Source organism: Sturnira hondurensis, unplaced genomic scaffold (assembly GCF_014824575.4).
Source record: "Sturnira hondurensis isolate 20B ecotype Veracruz unplaced genomic scaffold, ASM1482457v3 Scaffold0004322, whole genome shotgun sequence".
Classification (NCBI taxonomy): Eukaryota; Metazoa; Chordata; class Mammalia; order Chiroptera; family Phyllostomidae; genus Sturnira; species Sturnira hondurensis.
The window spans coordinates 3,746,254-3,771,175 of NW_028076953.1; the positions used below are offsets into that span (position 1 = coordinate 3,746,254).

General features: G+C 36.1%; 1 protein-coding gene across 3 annotated transcripts in view; it reads left to right on the plus strand.

The window, feature by feature from the left end:
- Positions 1–24,922, plus strand: part of CCDC18 (coiled-coil domain containing 18) — a 109,479-nt gene that overhangs the window by 63,277 nt on the left and 21,280 nt on the right. For all 3 annotated transcript variants that reach the window (XM_037045507.1, XM_037045508.1, XM_037045509.1), the window contains 6 exons: positions 2,550–2,649; positions 11,932–12,048; positions 13,250–13,393; positions 15,331–15,534; positions 18,025–18,162; positions 23,195–23,395. In XM_037045507.1, the coding sequence (XP_036901402.1) occupies positions 2,550–2,649; positions 11,932–12,048; positions 13,250–13,393; positions 15,331–15,534; positions 18,025–18,162; positions 23,195–23,395 (904 nt within the window). The remainder of the gene's footprint in view (positions 1–2,549; positions 2,650–11,931; positions 12,049–13,249; positions 13,394–15,330; positions 15,535–18,024; positions 18,163–23,194; positions 23,396–24,922) is intronic.

The window sequence follows — 24,922 nt, forward strand, 5'->3', positions numbered from 1 at the left end:
CCCTACTTAAATCTTCTGATGGCTTTCCAGACGATTCAGAACAGCACCCAAGCTAGTAGGGAAACATAAATTAAAGCCACAGTGAGATACCACTTACACCATATGTGTGAATGGCCATAATAAAAACAAATAAATAAAAACCAGAATAGAAAATAACAAGTATTAGAAAGTGGGTGAAGAAATTAGAACCCTGGTACATTGCTGGTGGGAAACTAAAATGGTAGAGCTGCTGCACAAAACAGTTTGACAGTTCCTTAATGAGTTACACGTGGAATTGTTGTATAACTTAGTAATTTCACCCTTAGATATGTACCTAAAAATAAGTGAAAACAGGCGTTCAAACAAAAATTTTACACACATGTTCATAGCAGTTCTTCACAATGGCTACTAAGTGGAAACAGCCCAGATGTTCATTAGTAGTTAAGTGGATAAACAATATGGTATATCATGTAAGGAATATTATTCAGCCATGAAAACAAAGTACTGATATATGCTACAGCATGGATGAACCTTGAAAACATTATGCTGAATAAAAGAAACTAGATGCATATTGCATGATTCCATTTATGTAAAATATCAAGAATTCACAAATCTATAGTGATAGAAAGCAGATTAGTTGTTGCCAGAAACTAGGGGGAGGGAGAATAGAAAATAACTACAAACAGATATAGAATTTTCATTTGAAGTGATAAAGAAGTATTAGAAATAGATAGTGTTGATGGTAACAACACTGTGAATGTACTTAATGTAACTGAATTGTTTACTTTAAAGTGGTTAAAAAGGTAAATCTTCTATGCATTATTTTTTAAAAATTCAAGCTCCTTATTTCTGGAATACAAAATCCTGTATGACAAGGTTCCTGTCTACTTCTCTGGCCTCATTTCATACTGTTCTCCTTCTTGGCCTGCCTATTTATTTTTTATTTACTTACTTGCTTATTTATATTATTATTAGTATTATTTTTAATCCTCACCTAGGGATATATTTATTGATTCCAAAGAGTGAGGGAAAGGGGGAGGGAGAGAAACATCCATGGGAGAGAAACATTGACAGGTTGCTTTCCACATGTGTCCTGACCGGGGACTGAATCCACAGCCTAGGTACAGGCCTTAACTGGATATTGAACCTGCGACCTTTTGGTTTACGGGACAGAACTCCAACTAATTAAGCCACACCAACCAGGGCATGGCCTTTTTATTTTACTTCCCAAGTTTTCCCCCCACCCTGCTACTTTGCCATAGCTGTTTCTGTGGCCTGAAAAGAATGGTTTTATGGCTAGCTTCTTGCCCTTCTCATTATCTCATAGGGCCCTTCCCTGACCACGTACTCCAAAGTAGCCACCCACTAACTATTTTGTTACTATTTAATGCCCTAACGTAGCATCTTGTATTGTGATTTGCACCTTTCTTGTTTATTATGTATTACTTACCAAGATCGATGTGATGAAGGGCCTCTATCTTGTTGACTATGAAGTCCGCAGTACATAGAATTCTGACATAGGGGAAGCATTCAATAAATACTTGGTAAATGGTTAAGTGAATGATTGGATGAAAAATGTAAGAATGAAATCTGAAGTTTTAGCTAATAGCTTAATTTTAGAAACTCAATTATTTGCAGAGACAGCAGTTACAGTTATCATTAGCATTAGTTTTATATTACATTTAGAATGTTAACTTAGTCTTATATTTTATAACTTTTAACTTAGGAAAATAATAAACAGCTCATTAAAGAAGTTCAGAATCTATTTTTTAAAATTAGTACCTTTATTCAGTATTGTTTCATATTTAAGACTGGAAAATCATTTGAAGATTTTGGAGATCAACAAACCATTTTCAGGCTTTGTCATATCAGAACTTACGGTTCAAATTAAAATTCTCTGATCTCAGGCTTCAGAGTAGTAAAAGACTTAAAATCGTGTTAGCACTAAGCATTTTTATAATGCAAAATTGTATGTAAGAGTTTTAGGAGGATGGAAATTTATAAAATCTATATAAAATAAAATTATATGAAATATGTTAATTTCTATTTATAAAAATATTTCTATAGTAGACTTGATTATATCATTATATGTAAGCCATCATTTTGAGTAAAACTTCATTTTGAGAAATACAGCAGTCATTTACTGAATGGGTATCATGGATACCAACCTCGAGATAAATGCCTCATTCAGTTGTAATAAACTCATAGCTATTATATAGAAAAGACTTTCAGACATTTCATTGATCTGTAGATGAAAAACCATGTGTATGTATTTTAAATTCTTATAATTCAGTCTAATTTCCTGGGAGTACTTTAACATTTAGCTTACGTTGTCTACGATAGTGGAGTAAGTTACCTTTTGCCTTTTTAGGGTACTCTGTTAAACTAATTATATTGATATGAACCATTTTTCTTATACATTATTACTTTAATTTGAGCCCTTTCAATTTGAAATAATTGCATCTATGCAATCACTTTTAACTTATATGAGAGTTAACCCAGTTGACTTAATTTTTAAAAACTATAATATTTCTGATATATACTTTGATCTTTTCTTTGAACAATTTTAGAGAATGCAAGATGGAGGTTGAAGATAAAAAGCAAGAACTCCTTGAAATGGATCAGGCACTTAAGGAGAGAAATTGGGAGCTAAAGCAAAGAGCAGCTCAAGTTGGTTTCATTAATTATATATAGATATATAGATATATTTTAATATATTTTATTGATTATGCTATTACAGTTCTCCCATTTTTTCTCCCCTTTATTCCCCTCCACCCTGCACCTCACCTCCCACCAGCATTACCCCGTCCCTTAGTTCATGTCCATGTGTTGTATATACAAGTTCTTTGGCTTCTCTATTTCCCATACTGTTCTTACCTCTCCCTGTCTATTTTGTACCGAACAATTATGCCTGTTATTTCCTGTACTTTCTCCCCCATTCTTCCCCCTCTCACTCCCCACTGATAACCCTCCATGTGATCTCCATTTCTGTGATTCTGTTCCTGTACTAGTTGTTTGCTCAGTTTTTATGTTTGTTTTTTAGGTTCAGTCATTGATAGCTGTGAGATTGTTATCATTTTACTGTTCATATTTTTGATCATCATCTTTTTCTTAGATAAGTCCCTTTAACAATTCTTGTAATAAGAGCTTGGTGATGGTGACTGCTTTAATGTGAGCTTATCTGGGAAGCACTTTATCTTCCCTTCCATTCTAAATGATAGCTTTGCTGGATAGGGTATTCTTAAATGTAGGTCCTTGCCTTTCATGACTTGAAATACTTCTTTCCAGCTCCTTCTTGCCTGCAAGGTTTGTTTTGAGAAATTAGCTGAAAGTCTTATGGGAATGCCTTTGTAGGTAACTATTTCCTTTTCTCTTGCTGCTTTTAAGATTCTCTCCTTTTCTTCAATCTTCGGTAATGTAATTATGATGTGCCTTGTTGTGTGTTTTGTTGGGTCCAACTTTTTTTTTAAAATATATTTTATTGATTATACCATTACAGTTGTTCTATTCCTCCCTTCATTCCCCTCCACCCTACACACTCCCTCCCCCACTCTACCCCCTTTTAGTTTATGTCCATGTGTCTCAAGTTCTTTAGATTCTATACTTCCCCTACTATTCTTGCCCTCCCCCTATCTATTTTTTACCTACCATCTATGCTACTTATTTTCTGTCTCTTCTCCCCCCTTCTCCTCCTGCCACTCCCCTGTTGCTAACCCTCCATGTGTTACTTCATTTCTCTGGTTCCTCTCCTGATCTAGCTGTCCTCTTGGTTTGCTTTTGTTTTAGGTGTGGTTGTTAGTAACTGTGAGTTTGCTGTCCTTTCATTGTTCATATTTTTCATCTTCTTTTTCTTAGATAAGTCCCTTTAACGTTTCATATAATAAGGGCTTGGTGATGATGAACTCCTTGAATTTGATCTTATCTGAGAAGCACTTTATCTGTCCTTCCATTCTAAATGAAAGCTTTGCTGGGTAGAGCAGTCTTGGATGCAGGTCTTTGGATTTCATGACTTGGAATACTTCTTTCCAGCTCCTTCTTGCCTGTAAGGTCTCTTTTGAGAAATCAGCTGACAGTCTGATGGGAACTCCTTTGTAGGTAACTGTCCCCTTTTCTCTTGCTGCTTCTAGGATTCTCTCCTTCATTTTCATCTTGGCTAATGTAATGATGATGTGCCTTGGTGTGTTCCTTCTTGGGTCCAACTTCTTTGGGACTCTCTGAGCTCCCTGGATTTCCTGGAAGTCTATTTCCTTTGCCAGACTGGGGAAGTTCCCCTTTATTATTTGTTCAAATAAATTTTCCACTCATGGCTGTTTCTTTTCCCCTTCTGGTACCCCTATAATTCGGATGTTGGAACATTTAAACATGTCCTGGAGGTTTCTAAGCCTCTCCTCATTTTTTTGAATTCTTATAACTTTACTTTTTCCTGTTTGGTCATTTCTTTCTTCCTTCTGGTCCACCCCCTTGATTTGAGTCCCAGTTTCCTCTCCATCACTATTGGTTTCCTGTGCATTTCCCTTCATTTCAATTAGTTTAGCCTTCATATGTTCCTCTAATTTGTGACTATAATCAACCAGTTCTGTGAGCATCCTGATCACCAGTGTCTTGAATTGTGCATCTGAGAGTTTCGCTATTTCCTGGTCACTTAGAATTATCGGCTCTGGGGCTTTGAGTTCTTCTTGAGACATATTTTGGATTGTTCGTGCCTGTTACGTATGAGGAGCAGAGCCCTAGGTGTTCACCAGGGCCGGGCGACCCAGTCCCTGGGTTGTGACACTGTATGTTGGGGGCGGGGCCAAAGGAAGGCAATGGCGAGCACCCTTTGCTTCCTCCCGCTGCCACCGTGGGCCACACGATTTGTCCCACTGCTCTCGAATGTGCGACCACAGTCAGCCACTGCTGGGTTTGTTGCTGGGGGCTGCACGGTCCGTCTCACTTCTCACTCCCGCAGCCCCAAGCCCTCAATGGGGTTGGGGATCTTTCCTGCCTGACCCTGCTCCGCTGCTGGCTCCTCCCCTCTTACCCGTCCAGTAGAACGATTCGTTGTTGTTGGACTTCAATTTTCTGTTCTTTGGCTGCGTCTTTGTTCTCCAAACCTTTGTTGTATTTGGTTGTGGGAGAAGGCACAGTGTTTCCACCTACGCCTCCATCTTGGCAGAAGTCTGGGGTCCAACTTCTTTGGGGCTCTCTGAGCTTCCTGGACTTCCTGGAAATCTATTTCCTTTGTCGGGTTAGGGAAGTTGTTCATTATTTTTTCAAATAAGTTTTCAATTTCCTGCCCTTCCTCTTCTCCTCTGCACTCCTATGATTTGGATGTTGGAATGTGTAAAGTTGTCCCAGGGGTTCCTAAACCTCTCCTCATTTTTTTGAATTGTTTCTTTATTCTGTTCTGGTTGAATGTTTCTTTTTTCCTTCTGGTCCAAATCATTGGTTTGAGTCTTGGTTTCCTTCCCATCACTGTTGGTTCCCTGTACATTTTTCTTTATTTCACTTTGCTCTATTTTTCAACCATACTCAACCATTTCTGTGAGCATCCTGACTACCAGTGTTTTGAACTGTGCATCTGATAGGTTGGCTATCTCTTCATTGCTTAGTTTTAATTTTGGAGTTTTGATCTGTTCTTTCATTTCAGCCATACTTTTTGTATGGGCACACCTGTTACATAGTAAGGGATAGAGCCTTAGGTGTTCTCCAGGGCAGAGCAACCTACTGTGCTGCATTATGGTGCTGTATGTGGGGGAGGGGTCCTAGAGGGAACAATGCCCCTTGCTCAGCTCTCTCCACTGGCTTTTAGTCACTTCCCCCACTGCCCACAAGCAAATTGTGCCCTTCTGGTGCTTATTCCCAGGTTGGGCTTGTGTATATTCTAGGACCCTATGGGTCCAGATGAACTCTTCTTTGAGGCTAGAAGTTTCTCCCATTGCTGCAACCTCCATAGGTTTTTTCAGTCAGAGGTTTGAAGCTTTATTTCCCTGCACTGGAACCCTGGGTTGCATGGTCTGTCTTGCTCCCCAATTGTTCCTCCTGGTTTATCTGCTCGCTCCCTGACCCACTGCCTCACCTACCTCATCCTCCAGCCTTGGTCTTGCTGTGTGTCCTCTCTGCCCCTCCTACCAGTCTGGATGAATGTTTCTTCTTTAACTCCTTGGTTGTTGGACTTCCATACAATTTTGTTTTCTGGCAGTTCTGATTATTTTTTGTTTTTAAATTTGTTGTCCTTCTTTCAGTTTTGCAAGGAGGCAAAGTATACCTACCTACACCTCCCTCTTGGCTGGAAATCTTATTAATAATATTTTAATGAAATTTTCTGTTAAAATACAATCACGTGGTGTTTCACAGGTCACACATTTTGGTAGACGGACTTTATAACATTTGGGGTTTTTCTGCATACATATTTTTGAAAAATTAGAAATATATCATTTTTCTTTATTTTGCTATTTTTTATAGCAAGCGAATTTTATAGCAAGTGAAGGTTACCTTAGCATCTTAACCTTTTGACCTGTTTTATTACTGTATATCAGAAAAATGGGATTAAAGGAATTTCTTGCTCAACTAGTGTTTGTTGGAGGAGCAAAAATTTGCTAAGAAGGTATTATTTACTATCATCTTTTTTGAAGACTTTATTTTTACAGCAGTTTTTGGTTCATAGAAAGATTGAATAGAAAGTACAGACATTTCCTATGTATGATTTACCCCCACAGATGTGCAACCATCCTTATTATCAACATTTTCCACCACAGGTGGTACATTTGTTACAGTTGTGAACCTACATTGATGCATCATAATCTCCCAAAGTCCAGAATCTACATTACTCTTGGTGTTGCACATTCTGTAGGAGGAACATATGATAGTTGTCTACCATTATAACATTTTCACTACACTACAAACCTCTGTGATCCACCTATTCATTCCTCTTTCTTTTCCCTCAATCCTAACACCAGTGATCTTTTTATTGTCTCAATAGTTTTTCCTATTCCAGAATATCATACACATACTTTGAATTATAGCATGTAGTCTTTTCAGATTGACTTACTTCAAGTTAGTAATATGTTTAAGTAATATGTTATTATTATTAGTAGTAATGATATTACTAATATCATTACATATTAATAGTAACATAATAACATATTAGTAATATGTTAGTAATATGTTTACTTCAAGTTAGTAATATGTTTAAGTTTCTACATGTCATTTCTTGCCTTGACAGTTCATCCCTTTTTAGTACTAAATGTTTCATATTCTGGATATACTGCAGTTAATTCATTTATTTTCTCTTATTGAGAGAAGAGTAATACAAGAGTAATACAAGACAGTACAACTGTCTTGGTTTCTTCCAAGTTTTGGCAGTTATAAATGAAGCTGCTATAAACATTCATGTGTAGCTTTTTGTGTGAGCATAAGTTTTCAACTCCTTTGGGTAAATACAAAGGAGAGTAATTGCTGGATCATGTGGTAAGTATATGTTTAATTTTGTAAGACACTTCCAAACTGCCTCCAAAAGTAGCTGTACCATTTTGCATTCCCACCAGCAATGAATGAGTGCTCCTGGTTCTCCACATGCTGGCTAACATTCAGTGTTAGTGTACTAATTATCTCCTTGTTTTAATTTCTATTTCCCTAATGACATGATATGGAGCACCATTTTCTATGGTGCCAACAGTTTTTTATTTGCCAACATTTATCTTCTTTGGTAAGGTATCTTTTATTTTTTTAATTGGGTGGGTTTTTTTTATTGTTGAGTTTTAAGAGTTCTTTGTATATATTGGATACCAGTCCTATATCAGATTTGCCTTTTGCAAATATTTTTTCTTAGTGTATGTTTTTTCTTCTTGTTCTTTGGAAATTAACTTTCACAGAGTAAAATTTTTTTGTTTTGATGAAGTCCATCTCATCAATTATTTCTTTCATGGATTGTGCTTTGGTGTTTCACCTAAAAAATTATAGCTATACCTAAGGTCATTTTGGCTTTCTTCTGTGTTATCTTAGGAGTTTTATAGTTTTGCATTTTACATTTTGGTATGGATCCATTTTGTATTAATTTTTGTGACAGGTATAATGTCTGTGTCCGGATTTTTTTTTTTTTGCATGTGGATATCCACTTACTCCAGCCCCATTTGTTGAAAAGAATATTTTTTCCCATTGTATTGCCTTTGCTTCTTTGTCAAAGATCAATTGATTATATTTATGTAGGTTTATTTCTGGGTTCTCTGTTTTGTTCCATTCACCAGTACTGCATTTTCCTAGTTAGTTAGCTTTGTAGTAGTAAGTCTTAAAGTCAGGTAACAACATTAGTCCTCCAACTTTGTTATTCTCTTTCAATGTTGTGTTGGCTATTCTTAGTATTTTGACTCTCCATATAAACTTTAGAATCAGTTTGTTGGTAGACACAAAATAACTTGTTGGGGTTTTGATTGAGATTTCCTTGAATTTTTAGATCCAATTGGGAAGAACTGACATCTTGATGTTATCAAGTCTTTCTACCCATGAACACGGGCTCTTTCTCCATTTATTTAATTTTTTGGTTTCTTGTGTAGGATTTTTGTAGTTTTTCTTGTATAGATCTTGTATATTTTGTTAGATTTATATCTAAGCAGTCCTTTTGTGGGGTTGCTAGTGTAATTTCAGATTCCTCTTGTTCATGCTAGTTTATAGGACAACAATTGTCTTTAGTGTAGTAATGTCATACTCTAAACCCTGCTATAATTGCTTATTAGTTCCAGAAACTTTTTGTTAAATCTTTTGGATTTTTCTACCTAGATGATCATGTTCTCTGCAAACACAATTTTATGTCTTCCTTCCCAATATGTATACCTTTTATTTCCTTTACTTGTCTTATTGCATTAGCTAAGATTTCTAGTACAATGTTGAAAACACTGGTCAGAGGGAATGATTTTGCCATGTATTTGATCTCAGTGGAAAAGCTTAAAGTTCTTCTCACAATTAAGTATGATATTAGCTGTTGAGATTTTTGTAGATTTTTTTATCAAGTTGAGGAAGTTACCCTCTATTTCTAGTTTACCAAAAATTCTTATCATGATTGGGTATTGGATTTTGTCAAATATTTATTTAGCCTGTTGATGTCATAGATTACATGAAATGATTTTCAAATATTGAACCAGCTTTTTATACATACAATAAATCTCACTTATTGGGGTATATAATTTTTCTTATACTTTGTTGTCTGTGATTTGGTAATATTATGTTGAGAATTTTATAATTATGCTCATGAAAGCTGTTGGTCTATAATTTTTCTCTCCTAATAGTGTCTTTGTCTTATTTGACATTAAGGGTAATGCTGGCCTCACAAAATGGTGTAGGAAGTATTTCTTCTGCTTCTGTCTCTGCACAAAATTATAGGGAATTATCATAATTTCCTCCTTAAATGTGTGATAGAATTCATACTTACCAGTGAACCCATCTGGGCCTGGTGCTTTGTTTTGAAAAGTTATTAATCATTGATTTAGTATCTTTAATAGATTGTCTACTTCTTGTGTGAGTTTTGGAAGTGTGTATCTTTCAAGTAATTGTTCTTTTTCATCTAGTTGTTTTTTTAAAAGATTTATTTATTATTTAGAGAGAGAAGCAGGAGGAGCAAAAGTGGGGGAGAGAAATATCAGTGTGTGGTTGCCTCTCACATGCCCCCACCGGGGACCTGGCCTGACTGGGAATCAAACCAGCAACTTTTTGATTCATAGGCTGGCACTCAATCCACTGAGCCACACCATTCAGGGTCATCTAGTTTTTTAAACAATTATATTTTATTGATTATGCTATTATAGTTGTCCTGATTTTTCTTCATTTGTCCCTTCCATCCAGCACCCCCAATTTCCTCAGGCAATCCCTTGACTATTGTTCATGTCCATGGGTCATACTGATAAGTTCTTTGCCTACTCCATTTCCCATACTCTACACCCCCATGGCTATTCTGTAACTACCTATTTGTACTTCTTTTTTAAAAATATATTTTATTGATTATGCCATTACAGTTGTCCCATTCCCCCCTTCACTCTCCTCCACCCTGCACACCCTTCCCCCACCATTCCCCCCCCTTTAGTTTATGTCCACATGTCTCAAGTTCTTTAGATTCTATATTTCCCATTACTATTCTTGCCCTCCCCCTATCTATTTTCTACCTATTGTCTATGCTATTTTCTGTGCCTTCTCCCCCGCTTCTCCTCCTCCCTGCCCCTGTTGCAAACCCTCCATGTGATCTCCATTTCTATGGTTCCGCTCCTGATCTAGCTGTCCTCTTGGTTTGCTTTTGTTTTAGGTATGGTTGTTAATATCTGTGAGTTTGCTGTCCTTTCACTGTTCATATTTTTTACCTTCTTTTTCTTAGATAAGTCCCTTTAACATTTCAAATAATAAGGGCTTGGTGATGATGAACTCCTTGAATTTGACCTTATCTGAGAAGCACTTTATCTGTCCTTCCATTCTAAATGAAAGCTTTGCTGGATAGAGCAATATTGGATGTAGGTCTTTGGAGTTCATTACTTGGAATACTTCTTTCTTTCCAGCCCCTTCTTTCCTATAAGTTCTCTTTTGAGAAATCAGCTGACATTCTGATGGGCACTCCTTTGTAGGTGACTGTCCCCTTATCTCTTGCTGCTTCTAGAATTCTCTCCTTCATTTTAATCTTGGCTAATGTAATTATGATGTGCTTTGGTGTGTTCCTTCTTGGGTCCAACTTCTTTGGGATTGTCTGAGCTTCCTGGACTCCCTGGAAGTCTGTTTCCTTTGCCAGATTGGGAAAATTCTCCTTTATTATTTCTTCAAATAAGTTTTCCACTTGTTGCTCTTCCTTTTCTCCTTCTGGTACCTCTATAATTTGGATGTTGGAACGATTAAAGATGTCCTGGAGGTTCCTAAGCCGCTCCTCAGTTTTTTTAATTCTTGCTTCTTCATTATTTTCTATTTGGTTGTTTCTTTCTTTTTTCTGTTCCACTCCATTGATTTGAGTCCCAGTTTCTTCCCTTCACTATTGGTTCTCTGTGCATTTTCCTTCATTTCACTTAGTGTAGCCTTCATTTTTTTCATCTAATTTGCGACCAAAATCAACCAGTTCTGTGAGCATCCTGATCACCAGTGTTTTGAACTGTGCATCTGATAGGTTGGCTATCTCTTGGTCACTTAGATATATTGTCTCTGGCGCTTTGATCTTTTTTTTCTATTTTAGCCATATTTTGGGGGGTCTTGTTGTGCCTGTTATATAGTGAGTGGCAGAGCCTTAGGTGTTCACCAGGGCAGGTCAACCAGTTTCTGGGTTCTGATGCTGTATGTGGAGGTGGGGTCAGAGAGGGAACAATGGTGCTTACTCTGCTCTCTGTCAGATTTTGGTCCCCTCTTCCACTTCTCACAAGCAAAGTGGGCCCTTCTGGTGCTGGTTCCCAGGTGGGTGGGCTTGTGATCATTCTAGGACCCTGTGGGTCTCTAACGAACTCTCCTGTGAGGCTGGGAGTCTCCCCCGGCACCTCATCCACCACAGTTTTCAGTCGGTGCTTTTAGGCTTTATTTCCTGTTGTTGTGGCCCTGGGTTTTGCAGTCTGTCTCACTGCTCGTTTTTGCCTGATTTATCTGCTCGCAAATGTGTGTCCGCAGTCAGAGGCCTTGCACACCTCACTGGGTTGGGTTTGCTCATTTTCTCCCCATGCCCAGGTCTGCTAACCACCACTTTTTCCTGCCGAGACCCGACTCTGCCCCTCTTACCAGTCTAGATGAATGGTTTGTTGTTGTTGGACTTGGGTACAGTTCAGTTTTCTGTCTGTTTTGGTTGTGTTTTTGTTTCTAAGTCTTTGTTGTTCTTAAATTTGGTTCTGTGAGGAGGCACAGTATTTTCACCTATGCCTTCATCTTGGCCAGAAGTCTCTATAAATAGTTCTAAAACACATTCAAAGCACACAGTTTTTCACATTAGAATAAAACTGAATGATAGTTTAATGTTACTTTTGTATTTAGGTTACACATTTGGATATGACTATTCGTGAGCACAGAGGAGAAATGGAACAGAAAATAATTAAATTAGAGGGTACACTGGAAAAATCAGAATTGGAAGTTAAAGAATGCAACAAACAGGTAAATTATAAAAATTACATATTTAAATTTGTTTTAAAAATTCTTTAAGCATCCATTATTCATATAACATGGTTTTTTAATAGACTGCATATAAGAAAAATTGTAATTATCTTGTACATGCTACTTTGTTTCTTTTTCTCTTCTTAATATTTTCCTTCAGTGTAATTGAGGTATTACTGACAAATAAAAATTGTACATATTACCTTGACTGGTGTGGCTCAGTAGATTGAGCTCTGGCCTGCGAACCAGTACTGGCCTGCAAACCAAATGGTTGCTGGTTCAATTTTCAGTCAGGGCACATGCCTGGGTTGTGGGCCAGGTACCTGGTTGGGTGCCTATCAGAGGCAACCACACATCGATGTTTCTTCCCCTCTCTTTCTTTCTCCCTTCCCTTCTATCTAAAAATAAATAAAATCTTTCAAAAATTGCATATATTTAAGGTGTGAAACATGTTTGATATATATATATACATTGTGAAATAATTACACAATCAAGCTAATTAACATATTTTCACCTCACTTAGGTTTCTTTGTTTTTTTGTTTTTATTTTGGTGACAACACTTAAGATGTGTTGTTTTAGCAAATCTCAAGTATGCTATACAATATTATTAACTATAGTCAAAATGCTTTATATTAGATCTACAGAACTTATTCATGTTGCATAACTGCAATTTTGTACCCTATGAACTACATTTCAATATTTCCCTCATCCCCTAGCCTTTGGTGACTACCCTCTTAGTGTTATTTTAAATGTACTTTTTCTTGGGTCATTGTGTCCACAGATTTATAATGTGGGCATGTCTAAATATGTATAAAATATGTCTGAAAGAATTTGCAGGTAATTCTGTTAACTGGTTATGGTGAAGGAAGGAACACAGAGTGAAGTGGACTTTTTCACTAACCGTATTTTTTACCTCATGTACATAGTACCTATAAATTTTTTAAAGCCATGTAACATTTGCTCTTTTAATGTACCGTAATTTTTTTTGTTATACAAATATGATTGAGACCTTCATCTCTTTTAGCATAGTTAGGTATATGTATGTATGTGTATATATATACATATATATATATATATATATATGTATATATATAGGCATCTTATTAGGCACAAGAGTTTTGACATTTATATCTAAATTGCAGTTGTCTTAAAAACATTTTTACATTTAGTTACATTAATATTGTTCTGTTTAAAACTCAGATAGAAAGTTTGAATGAAAAATTGCAAAATGCCAAAGAACAGCTCCGAGAAAAAGAGTTTATAACACTGCAAAATGACCAGGAGATCAGTCAACTGAAAAAGGAAACTGAAAGAGCACAACAAAAGATGGAAGAAATGGAAAGTGTGAGCAAATTATTTTCCTTCTAAGGAACATGTAGTACGTGATCTGGAGAGTGATATAAATCTTTATATTTTAAATTGCTTGGTTTTAGTATACAGAAACTTTGTCATAAATATTTTTAGGCTAATTATTTGGGCCTGATACTTATTAGTTTCTTTGATCTTATTAAATATTTTATTATGACATTCTAGTGAGTTGCCAGATGAATTATTATCAGTTTGCATGTGTATTGAGTTGTGAACCCATTTTATCCACTTGCTTTTAAAAAACTGAAATTCCTGCCCTGACTGGTATAGCTTAGGGGTTGGGTGTTGTCCCATGAACTAAAAGGTCTCCAGTTTGCTGGTCAGGGCACATTCCTTGGTTGTGGGCCAGTCCCAGGTTGGGGGCATGCAAGCAGCAGCTAATCGATGTTTCTCTCTCACATCGATGTTTCTTTCCCTCTCCTTCTCCCTTACTTCCCCTCTTTTTAGAAGTAAATAAATGGATCTTTAAAAGAAACAAAACTGAAATTGCTCCTAAGAACTCTTGTGGATGTACTTTCTCTTGTTTTTAAATACAACAGTCAACTTTAAAACTTTATACAGGGTCTAGCAGAAGTAATGCCCCTGAGAGTGTTAGTAGGGTACATGAGTATCTCACACAAGATGGACCGCAATTTGAACATTTCACCTAAAATGTCATATGGTGTGCTTTAGTGTGATATTTTTATGTTAAAGAATTATATGCTTATGGTTTTGTAATAAAAGATTTTTATGTATAAAAAAGAAGGATTACCTGTGCTGGACCCTATATTATTATTATTTTTTAATTGTTATTTTAAAAATATTTATTTATTTTTAGAGAGAGGGGAAGGGAAGGAGAAAGAGTGGGAGAGAAATATCAATGTGTGGTTGCTTCTCATGTGTTCCCTACTGAGGACCTAGCCTGCAACCCAGGCATGTGCCCTGACTAGGAATCAAACCGACCACCCTTTGATTCACAGGCCCGTGCTCAATCCATTGAGTTACACTAGCCAGGGCTATTGCTCTTTATTGTGTTTGACTAACTGATTAACCAATTCCAGTAGACTAAAATCCATAACAGGGGGCCACTTTGTCTCCTATGTTCACTCTGTATCAATACCTAGAATGGTACATATCCCATAGTAAGCATGCATAAATAGTAATTGAATTATATACTAAATTAAGCCGGGTCTCTGAGAAGAAGTTTGGGCTCCATTGGGGAAAGACATTATTACTGGCTCAGTCATTTAGTGTCCCCTAATGAGGGATTTATATTAACATACAAGAGAGTTGGACCATAGGCCCCCATTCCAGACATCAGGGTCCTAGTGATTGTACACGTTTCTTTCCTTCTTATCAGCCCTAAAATCAAATGTCATTACTTCCCACCATATCAAGCTAATTTAGCACTAACTTACTTTTCACTGATTACAATAATACTAGGGACTTATCTGAGTGAAATAAAAGTATTTCAGGAAGAATAGCAGTCTCGGTGGCACATTTTACCTCACAGGAAGTAAGGTCATAATCTTAACCCAGCTGTGTGAATTAACAGTGAGTTGTGATTATTCATGCTAATATATTTTCTGTATTTGACATGGATAATCAAATATTAACTTCTTTTTTCTCTTTATATTATTATGCGTTCTGTCATGTAATATTCATAATAATGGATTATACAGCTTGCATATTAAAGTCATGCAAAATATACCAGTGAATCCCAGATTTATTACAGTACATTTATTTTCTTGTCATTAAAAAAGTAAAAAAAACATTTTCTGAATATCAGTTTCGCAGTGTACCATATTTATTGTCTATTAAATTTTATAGATTTAGTTGGGAGGGGTAAAGTCACTTATTAAAACAATCAAAATAAGATATTGGTCATCTGTATCATTTCATTTCTAAACTTACATGTATCTTGTGTATTTCAGGTTATCAAAGAACAGGAACAATATATTGCAACTCAGTATAAGGGGGCCATAGATTTGGAGCAAGAATTGAGGCTAACCCAGGAGCAGATGCAGAGCTCTCATACAGAATTGGTGGAGGCTCATCGTCAACAAATCCAAGCACAGAGAGAAATAGAAAGGCTTTCAAGTGAACTGGAGGAAATAAAGCAACTCTTTAAAGAGAAGGTAATCTCTATTTTAAATAATTTTACCTTATTGAAAATCTTAAAAATTTTACCATTTTTTGAACTGTAGAATATCATTCTTGTAAAAGTCACTGTTGCACAACAATGTGAATGTACTTAATGCTACTAAAGTGTACACTTAAAAAATTGTCAAAGCGGTAAATTTTATGTTATATAAAAAGAATAAAATGTGTTATATTTAGCATAGCTTTGTAATGTAGCTAGGAAGTTCCTCAGAACTGAGTTTTGGCCAATATAATTAGTTTTTAATAAATTGAATGATAAAGCACTTCTAGACTTTTTAGGTGAGTTTAAGCTATCACTTTGAAGGGAAAAATAAAGCTAATCTTTTTTGAGTGAGTTTTTACATTTGTAGGCACTCATATAAGTGAAAACTGGTGATTTAAATTTATGACTATTCTGAAACATGTAGTCCAGAAAGCTTGGGGAGGTATGGTGTTTTTAAAAAGCAAGAGCACTAATATAAATTTTAAGTGTGGGTGGGGCAGGAGACAGTGGTGGAGGGAAAATGGAAAAAACGTACTTGAACAACAATGACAATAAATAAACAAACAAAGAAATAAATTTATGTATTTTATTTGCACAACATTTGGTATAAGGTAAATAACTTGGCTTAAAAATATTGGAATTGGTACACTTGGATTGATTACTCAGACTTTGGGAAAAATATATTATTGGTGTTTTAGAAAAGTTCTTGTGGGTTTTTTTTGTGTATGCTTTCTATTATGGTTGCTAATTCAGTATAGGAATGGAGTTAAAGTATTTTTATGTTTAATTTGATTAACCTAACAATGTTTTATAATTCACATTCTGGGTGGTTAGTATAACAAAGAATATTTAGGGAATTTTTATTAAATTAATAAGGCATTTGGGAGTCTACCAGGAGAAGGGATGCTATCCTCTTCCATCTCATTTCTGTCTTTATCAATGGTATCTAAGTATAGTAGAGTTGATTTTATCTGATAAGTTCAATTAATCAAAAAATGAGTGAATGTGGGATATTATTGAAAATGACTATTTAAAATATTATATTTTAACCCCAAAACTCTAAGTATAAATTTGTATGTTAATCTTTTAATGTGGGACCATTCTTGGTTCTTTGTGTATGGGTAGGGTTATTTAGATTAGAATTCTGCCTGATCTTTCTTAAACAAACCATACTCATATTCCATTATCTATAGTTTTCAATTTTGGTTTCTTTAAAGTTGAAGAAGAGACAAAGAAAGACAAATACTATATGATTGTACTTATATATGGAATCTAAAGAACAAAATAAATGAACAAACAAAACAAAAACAGACACATAGATACAGAGAATAATCTGGTAGTTGCCAGATGGGAAGGGTGTTGGGGGACTGGGTGAAAAGGTGAAGGGGTTAAGAAATAGTTACAAAAGATTGGTAGTTACAAAATAGTCACAGGATTGGTAGTTACAAAATAGTCACAGGAATATAAAGTACAGCATGGGTAATATAGTCAATAATAATGTAATAATCATGTATAGTACTAGGTGAGTATTAGAATTATTGGAGGGATCACTTTGTAAATTATGTAAATGTCTAACCACTATGCTATATATTTGAAACTAAGTAAAATAAGATTGAATGTCAATGCTAATTGAAAAATTACGCCCTGGCTGGCGTAGCTCAGTGGATTGAGCGCGGGCCTGCGAACCAGACGATCGCGGTTCGATTCCCAGTCAGGGCACATGCCTGGGTTTCAAACCGGTTCCTTGCAGGCCAACTACCAGCAGGGGATGCACAAAAGGCAACCATACATTGATGTTTCTCTCCCTATCTCCTTCCCCTCTAAAAATAAATAAATATTTAATTGAAAAATTAAAATAAAGTAGATTTAAAAAAAACACAGTGGAAGAATTACAAAACATTTGCAAATCAGTATATCTCATATTTTTGAGGTTTCCTATAATTTTACAACTATCTTAACTGCTTCTTTATGAATAGCAAAAGCTTGTGATTTATTTATTGAGTAGTTTTAAACCATATAACTTAGTTTTCATATAAACTTTTGCTTGCATATTTCATCATTGTTCATAATGTATAATAAAATGACATTATTACAGTCACAAGCACAATTAGCATAAATAGGTTTGGATAAATACATAATCGACTCTTGATAAGCAAATAGCATTTCTGGTAAACAAAGTTGTGTGGGCATACCTAAAAGTAGACTATTATCTGCTAAAGTTCAGTGTACTGTGGTTATTAGTTTGTTTTACAGAAAGCATTGATCAATGAACTTACAGTAACAAATAATAAACCAATATACTCCTGTTAGTAGTTCCTTAAATGTCTAGATTTTAAAGTGTACCTTTAAAAAGTTAACTTACTATATGAATCTTTATAATGCAGTAAAGATTAAAGTACTTTCATAAATACAGTAGATTGACTTGTCTGTAGTAATCAAATAAATAAATTATATAGTCTTTACTTAATATGTCATTTTTAAGGAAGCTCATGGAAACCATTTAGTTGAAGAATTGGGGGCTTCTCAAGTACGTGAAGCTCATTTAGAAGCAAGAATGCAAGCAGAAGTCAAGAAATTGTCAGCAGAAGTAGAATCTCTCAAAGAAGCTTATCATCTGGAGGTAAAAAAATTTTTAATTTCTACCGAAATGGGTTGAGTATAAGTCTAGCTCTTCAGTGTTCATAATAGAATAACTGTGGTTTTTATTTCTCATAGCCTACACATCTAACTTTTACTTCACATCCAGTGAACTATATACTCTGGGGTTAAGACCTTGAATTCTTGAGCCCAGGCAGCTTGGTTACAAATCTCAGCTCATCAGTTATCTCTTATGTGACTTTAGGCAATTAACATCCCTGTCTAAAATGGATGTAATAATGATACCTATCTCATAGAAGGTTACATGAATTAATATAATTAAAGTTCTTACACCAAAGTGTGGGTCATCATCATCTTTATTGACAATAAAATAGTACTTGCCATAACAAACTGGAGTATTTAAAATCCAGTATAAGTATTTTCATGTGATGTGTGATGTGAATCTATAATGGTTTGTAATTTCCAGTATTTGTTCTGATATTAACTTAGAGAGAGAAAGGCAATACCAGAACCTGATACTCTGCTTTTTATCTATTAGTATGTATGGGCCTTTATAGAAATGGGGAGTATAATCAAGTAGAATAGTATTTCTTATATTTTAAAAAACTATATCTGAAGATGTTATGTTAAATTTATGTATAAGATTACTCATGGCTGGTGTGGCTCGGTGGATTGAGTGCCAGTCTGCAAAATGACAGGTGGCTGGTTTAGTCAGGGCACAGGCCTGGGTTGTGGGCCAGGTCCCCAGTTGAGAGCATGAAAGAGACAACTGCACATTGATGTTTCTCTGTCTCTTTCTCCCTCCCTTCCCTTCTGTCTATAAATAAATGAATAATACCTTTAAAAATGTTTAAAATTTATGTGTAAGATCTAAGTAAACTACTTATGAAGTTCTAATGAAGCATTTTTCTATGTGGCAAGGCTCGTAAATACATTTATATAAAACATCTTCCAAGGGAGTTTGGTAACATCTTTTGAAGGATTGGTTGGCCATGTGGTCACCATGCTTTGCTTATATGTATTTAGATTCAGATGTATTTGAAAACATGGTGTCTGCCAGTCAAAACACATTTGCAAGCTAAATCTAAGAGATTACAACCTTTGGTCTTTAGAGATAAGTGTGGTGCTATTGGATTCAGTATTATTATTTAATTGATATTAGCTGCTCAACTTAGTGATTATTAGTAATAATCAATCTATCTCAAGTACCTGCTAGTGACTATTCATTACACTTGTATAGTCTCTATTCTACTTTTATTTTTAATTATTCATTTTTAAAATTTTCATTTTATAAGCAACCTGAAATTATTTATAAGCAGATAATACATAAAATGAAATACAAAAATTGGTTCTAGTATTGCTGTATACTATTTGGTATGAATTTTTATATGTATGACATAAAAATATGTAATATAGGCATGTGTGCAGGAGCCACTAGGGGTGGTGTCAAGGCCCATCAAGTGTGAAGGTACTCAGTACAACACTTTTCTGGTTAAGCCCAAAATGCCCATTCTTGTAAGCTTTATGGTGGAACAGCTGTTAGATTCATTCAACAGAAGAATGAAAGCACTAAATAGGAATATGATGTAAATGGGAGAGACCTCACATTATGCAAACAGTATGGCATTCTGAACAGATACTAAAAACAGCTCTTGCCCTGGCTGGTGTAGCTCAGTAGATTGAGTGCTGGTCTGTGAACCAAAGAGTTACCGGTTTGATTCCTAGTCAGGGCACATGCTTGGGTTGCAGGTCAGGTCCCCAGTGGGGGGCATGCAGGAGGCATCCAGACACTGCTGTTTTTCTCGAGCTCTCCCTTCTCTATCTGAAAACAAACAAACAAATAAATAAATAAGATAAAATAAAATAAAAACAGTCTCCTCTCAAAGAACCCAGCACTTGTGTCACAGTGTGAGAAGTGAGATCTGGGGTGCAGCATTTGATGAAAAAGTCTTCCAGCTGTACAGTGATCTCTTTGGACCCAATACCTTGCATTTGCTATTAGGTTGGATCAAATCTTAACAAATTTAAGACTCCCATTTAGAGACTATCCAAGACTTTAAACACTTTTTCAATGATCCTTAAAGAAAGATATTCTCCGTAGAGAAACATAGTTTTTACATACAGTGCATTGGATCTCTTGGAAAGACCAGAATTATCAGTAAAGAATATACTAAATGGCTGAAGGGCTACTGTGAAGCATTTTTCCATGGCTTGACAGTAAAACTCCTAGAACCAGTTCCTGCCTCTGCAACCAGGTGTTCCTTTAAAGTCAGTGATAACACAAAGAGCCTATACAATCATACAGGGAATATTCTGAAGTCCATAAGGAAGACACCTAAAAATGTCTTCTCTATTATCAGAATAATAATGCTTGATCTTTATTCAAAAAACTCCTGGGATTTTTTGTCTTTGGATAGGCCTCTTTGACAGATGGTGCAGGATATTCAACATTGCCAGGTCTGACCACTTTTTATAGCTATAAAAAAGGTTGACTTAAGACAAATTTCAGTGTACGTAGCTTGCTATCTTCTCAGATCGCCGGCATCTGAATAAAGCACACATAAAGACTCAGTCCTTGTCTTTCCTTAGTTCTGGTAGTGACAGGCAGCACAAATTTCAAATTTTTGTTTCATAAATACCTGTGTGCTAAAAAAATGTAATGTTTTTCTCATTGGTACTTGAAGTGTGTATATTGTTTGAATATAAAAATGAGAGAATGTGTCATTAAAGTAATAGAAAAAAGGATCAATAAATTTAAAAAGTAGTTATCAAAATATAGGTTTCAGAATTGTCAGAAAAGTCACTAAATTGTAAAACTGATTTTTTATGAAAAAGATTTTTAAAAACTCTTTATTGTGGAAAATTCTAAACATATTCAAAAGTAGAGAGAATAGTGCAAATCCTCCCATCTTTATTATTCAACTTAAATAATTAACAACTCTTGTCCAATTTGATTTCATCTACAAGCGGAAACCCCAAAAAACACGGGACTAACTTCTGGAGGGCTCCTTGAGTGTGCTAGGAACCCGTCGTATCAGTGTATCAGCGGGCGCTACGGTGAGAGGCTGTCTTTGGCTTCCGTGACTTTTTTTAAAGACTCTTTGAATTCATTTGCCCATTTCATGATGCATGATTTATGAGCGCACTTGGTCATACCACACTGAGTTTTCAGCAGTTTTTGACCAAAAACAGTATGAACCCCATGCTGTTCACCCAGTCCCTATTCACCCAGTCTTGCTCCAAGCAACTATTTTTTGTTTCCCTGAATAAAAAAAAGTCCTCAGAGGGAAATGCTTTGCTGATGTGAAACAGGTGAAACAAAAACCAAGTGGCACTAAAAGGCATCAAAAGTGATAAGTTCAAAAACTGTTTTGAGCACTGGAAAAAATGTCTTGATTGGTGTATTGCATCAGGTTGAGAGTACTTGGAAGGTGACTGAAGTTTAAACATGTAAGAATAATACACATTTTTTTTTAAAAAACTGTGTCTGTGGTTTAATGAACACAGTTTTTTTTTTAAGATTTTATTTATTTATCTTAGAGGGGAAGAGAAGGAGAGAGAGAGAGAGAAATATCAATGTATGGTTGCCTCTCGTGCATCCCCTGCCACGAACCGGGAACTGGCCTGCAACCCAGGCATGTGCCCTGACTGGGAATTGAACCATGATTGTGTGGTTCACAGGCCCAATACACATTTTTTAATAAATAAATTCTGGCTTCTTTTGGATAAGTATATTGACTATTTCTTTAAAAGGCAATGTGTTTGAGAATGAAATGGGATGCTGTTACTAATTAATGAGGATACTAGGGCATAAAACCCAGAGTGTCATAGGCAAACTGGGAAGTGTGGTGGTCCCTGTACCTTTAAACCTCATTCACTACCCCCTGACGTATCACATATTATTTTGAAACAGATCCCTGATATCATTGTTTCATCAGTAAACATTTCATTAACTGTCTCTAAAAGATAAGAGTTATTACAATGAGATATCATCTCAGGCCTGTCAGAATGGCTGTCATCAATAAACCAATAAAACAAGTTCTGGCAAGGGTATGAAGAAGAGGAAACCCTTGTGCATTGTTGGTTGGAATGCAAGCTGGTGGAGCCACCATGGAAAACAGTATGGATTTTCCTTAAAAAATAAAAATTGAACTCCTTTTGACCCAGCAGTCCCACTTCTTGCAATATATCCAAAGAAATCTGAAATGTTAATTTGAAAGAATACATGTATCCCTACAAGTGCCATCAGGAAATGAGTGTATAGAAAAGATGTGGTATATTTACACAATAGAATACTACTGGGCCATTAAAAAAGAAGGAAATCTTAACTTTTGTGGCAGCATGGATGGACCTGGGGATTATTATGCCAAATGAAATAAGCCAGTCAGAGAAAGACAAATACCATCTGACCTCACTTATATGTGGAATCTAATGAATAAAAGATAAGAATTATTTTTAACATAACCACAATATTATTATCACACCTAAAAATTGGCAGTAATTCCTTAATATCCTCAACTACCCAGTCATAGTTCAAATTTCCTCAATTGTCACAAAAATGTCTTTATACTTGATTTGTTCCAATCAGGATGCAGAAATAGTCCATTGAATATGGTTAACTGTTCTTTTCTTTTAAGATTTGTTATTTATTTATTTTTAGAGATAGGGGAAAGGAGGGAGAGAAAGGAGAGAAACGTCAATATAGGGAGAAACATGAATCATGCCTCTTGCACGCCCACAACTGGGGACCTGGCCCACAACCCAGGCATGCGCCCTGACCAGGAATTGAACCAGCAATTTTTTGGTCCACAGGCCATCATTCAATCCACTGAGCAACACCACCCAGGGCTGGTTAACTGTTCTTAAGTAAATTTAAGACTATAATTTTCTTCTCCCCTTTTTTTTCTCTAGTATGTTATTTGTTGGGAAATCAGATGTTTGTATTTAAAAACAATTTACTTTTATTTAAATACAGGTTAAAAGTAGTAGAATGTTGTTCAAACCAACGCCACTCTATTTTTTTTCTTTTCCTTTTCAATTTTGGGACTATATAGATGCTCTCACATCAAGAGAATCATGCAAAGTGGAAGATTTCTGCTGACTCTCAAAAGACATCTGTTCAGCAACTAAATGAACAGTTAGAGAAGGCAAAATTAGAATTAGAAGAAGCTCAGGATACTGTAAGCAGTTTGCATCAACAAGTCCAAGACAGGAATGAAGTCATTGAAGCTACAAATGAAGCATTACTTATTAAAGTAAGTAAACATATAAAAGTATATAAAGTATATGTCAATGTAAGAATATCCAAACCTGTAGAAAATTTATAAGATTCATTTGAGCCAAACAGAGGACATGCCTGAAAGCAAAATCTCAACAGATTGAGATAAATACCTCTCTGAATGATACTTTGCAGTTTCTTTTATACATTTGGAATTAAGGGAGGAAATTAAGGAAGATTACCTGAATGTGGGAGACACCAACAGGGAAAACTCTATGATTGCATTACAGGATAGTTAATAAGATTAACTATCTTGTTCTCTTGAGGGTGGCATTGCTGCCCAGGGATCTAAAAAAGAGGATCACTTGGGGGATCCAAGATGATGGGGGAATAAGTGAAAGCTACACTAACCTCCTCCCAGGACCAATCTAGAATTACAATTAAATTGTAGAGAAATCCCGAGTAACCAACCGACACTAGCTAGAGCACAGGTGGCAAACCCAAGGCACGGGAGCCAAATCTGGCCCTCCACCTGGGTTTATTTGGCCCAACACTTTGTTTCTACCCAGCAGCAGTGCTGAGCTCCTTGCTCCCAGTTAAAGAGTAGTTACATTTACACAGTTCTAAAATTACATTCGGCCCTTTGAAGGCAACCTCGAGGCTGATATGGCCCTGAGTGAAAATGAATTTGACACCCTGAGCTACAGTGAAGACTTATAACCACAGAGTGATGGAAGAAACCACTTAACCACAAAGAGATTGGTAAAGAATGTAGAGGTGGTGGTGGGAGAGGGTTAGTTGGGCTCCATGGGTGGCACCTGGAGTTTCAGAGGGATATTTCAGTGGCCAGGGGGTTCCCCCATGAGAACTATGGGGTCTATACCCCAATCTGGGCTCCCCAACCTATAGCACCAGAGCCAGAAGAGAACCCAGATAACATCCAGCTGTGAAAAGCAGCAGAGTTCTATTTGCCAAGGAGAGATGGCTGGAGGTACAGAGAGCCTTTTAAAGGACCAACAAACTAAATTTTGTTTACAGCCACTTACCCTGGGCCCAGGCACAGGGAGTGCAGAGTGGACTAGAGACACTTGAGAGTCTGGGGTTAGTGGCTTGGGGGAAAGAGCTGAAGGAACAGCGGCCAGGATCGTGTGCAGAAGCCATCTTTCTCAGGCAGAGCACTCACCTTTGAAGTGACATCAGCCTGAGGGGAAGCAATACCCCCACCTACAGAAATTACTCTTCCCTACCCTGTGGAGCTTATGCCAGGCTGCTGATTACAGCCTGAGGCTACATCACTGATTAGTTGTTAAACTAATGTTTGGCTACTTTATGGTGGAAGACATAAAGTAGCCAAAATGTGAAGGCAAAGAAACAGACCCCAAATGAAAGAACAAGAAAATTCTCCAGAAGAACTAGATGAAATTGAGGTAAGCATTTTATCAGATAGAGAGTTTAGAGTAATGATTATAAGGATACTCAACAGCTTGAAAAAAAACATAGAAACCATAAAAAAAGACCACTCAAATAAAGAATGCAATAGCTGGAATAAATAATACACTGGAAG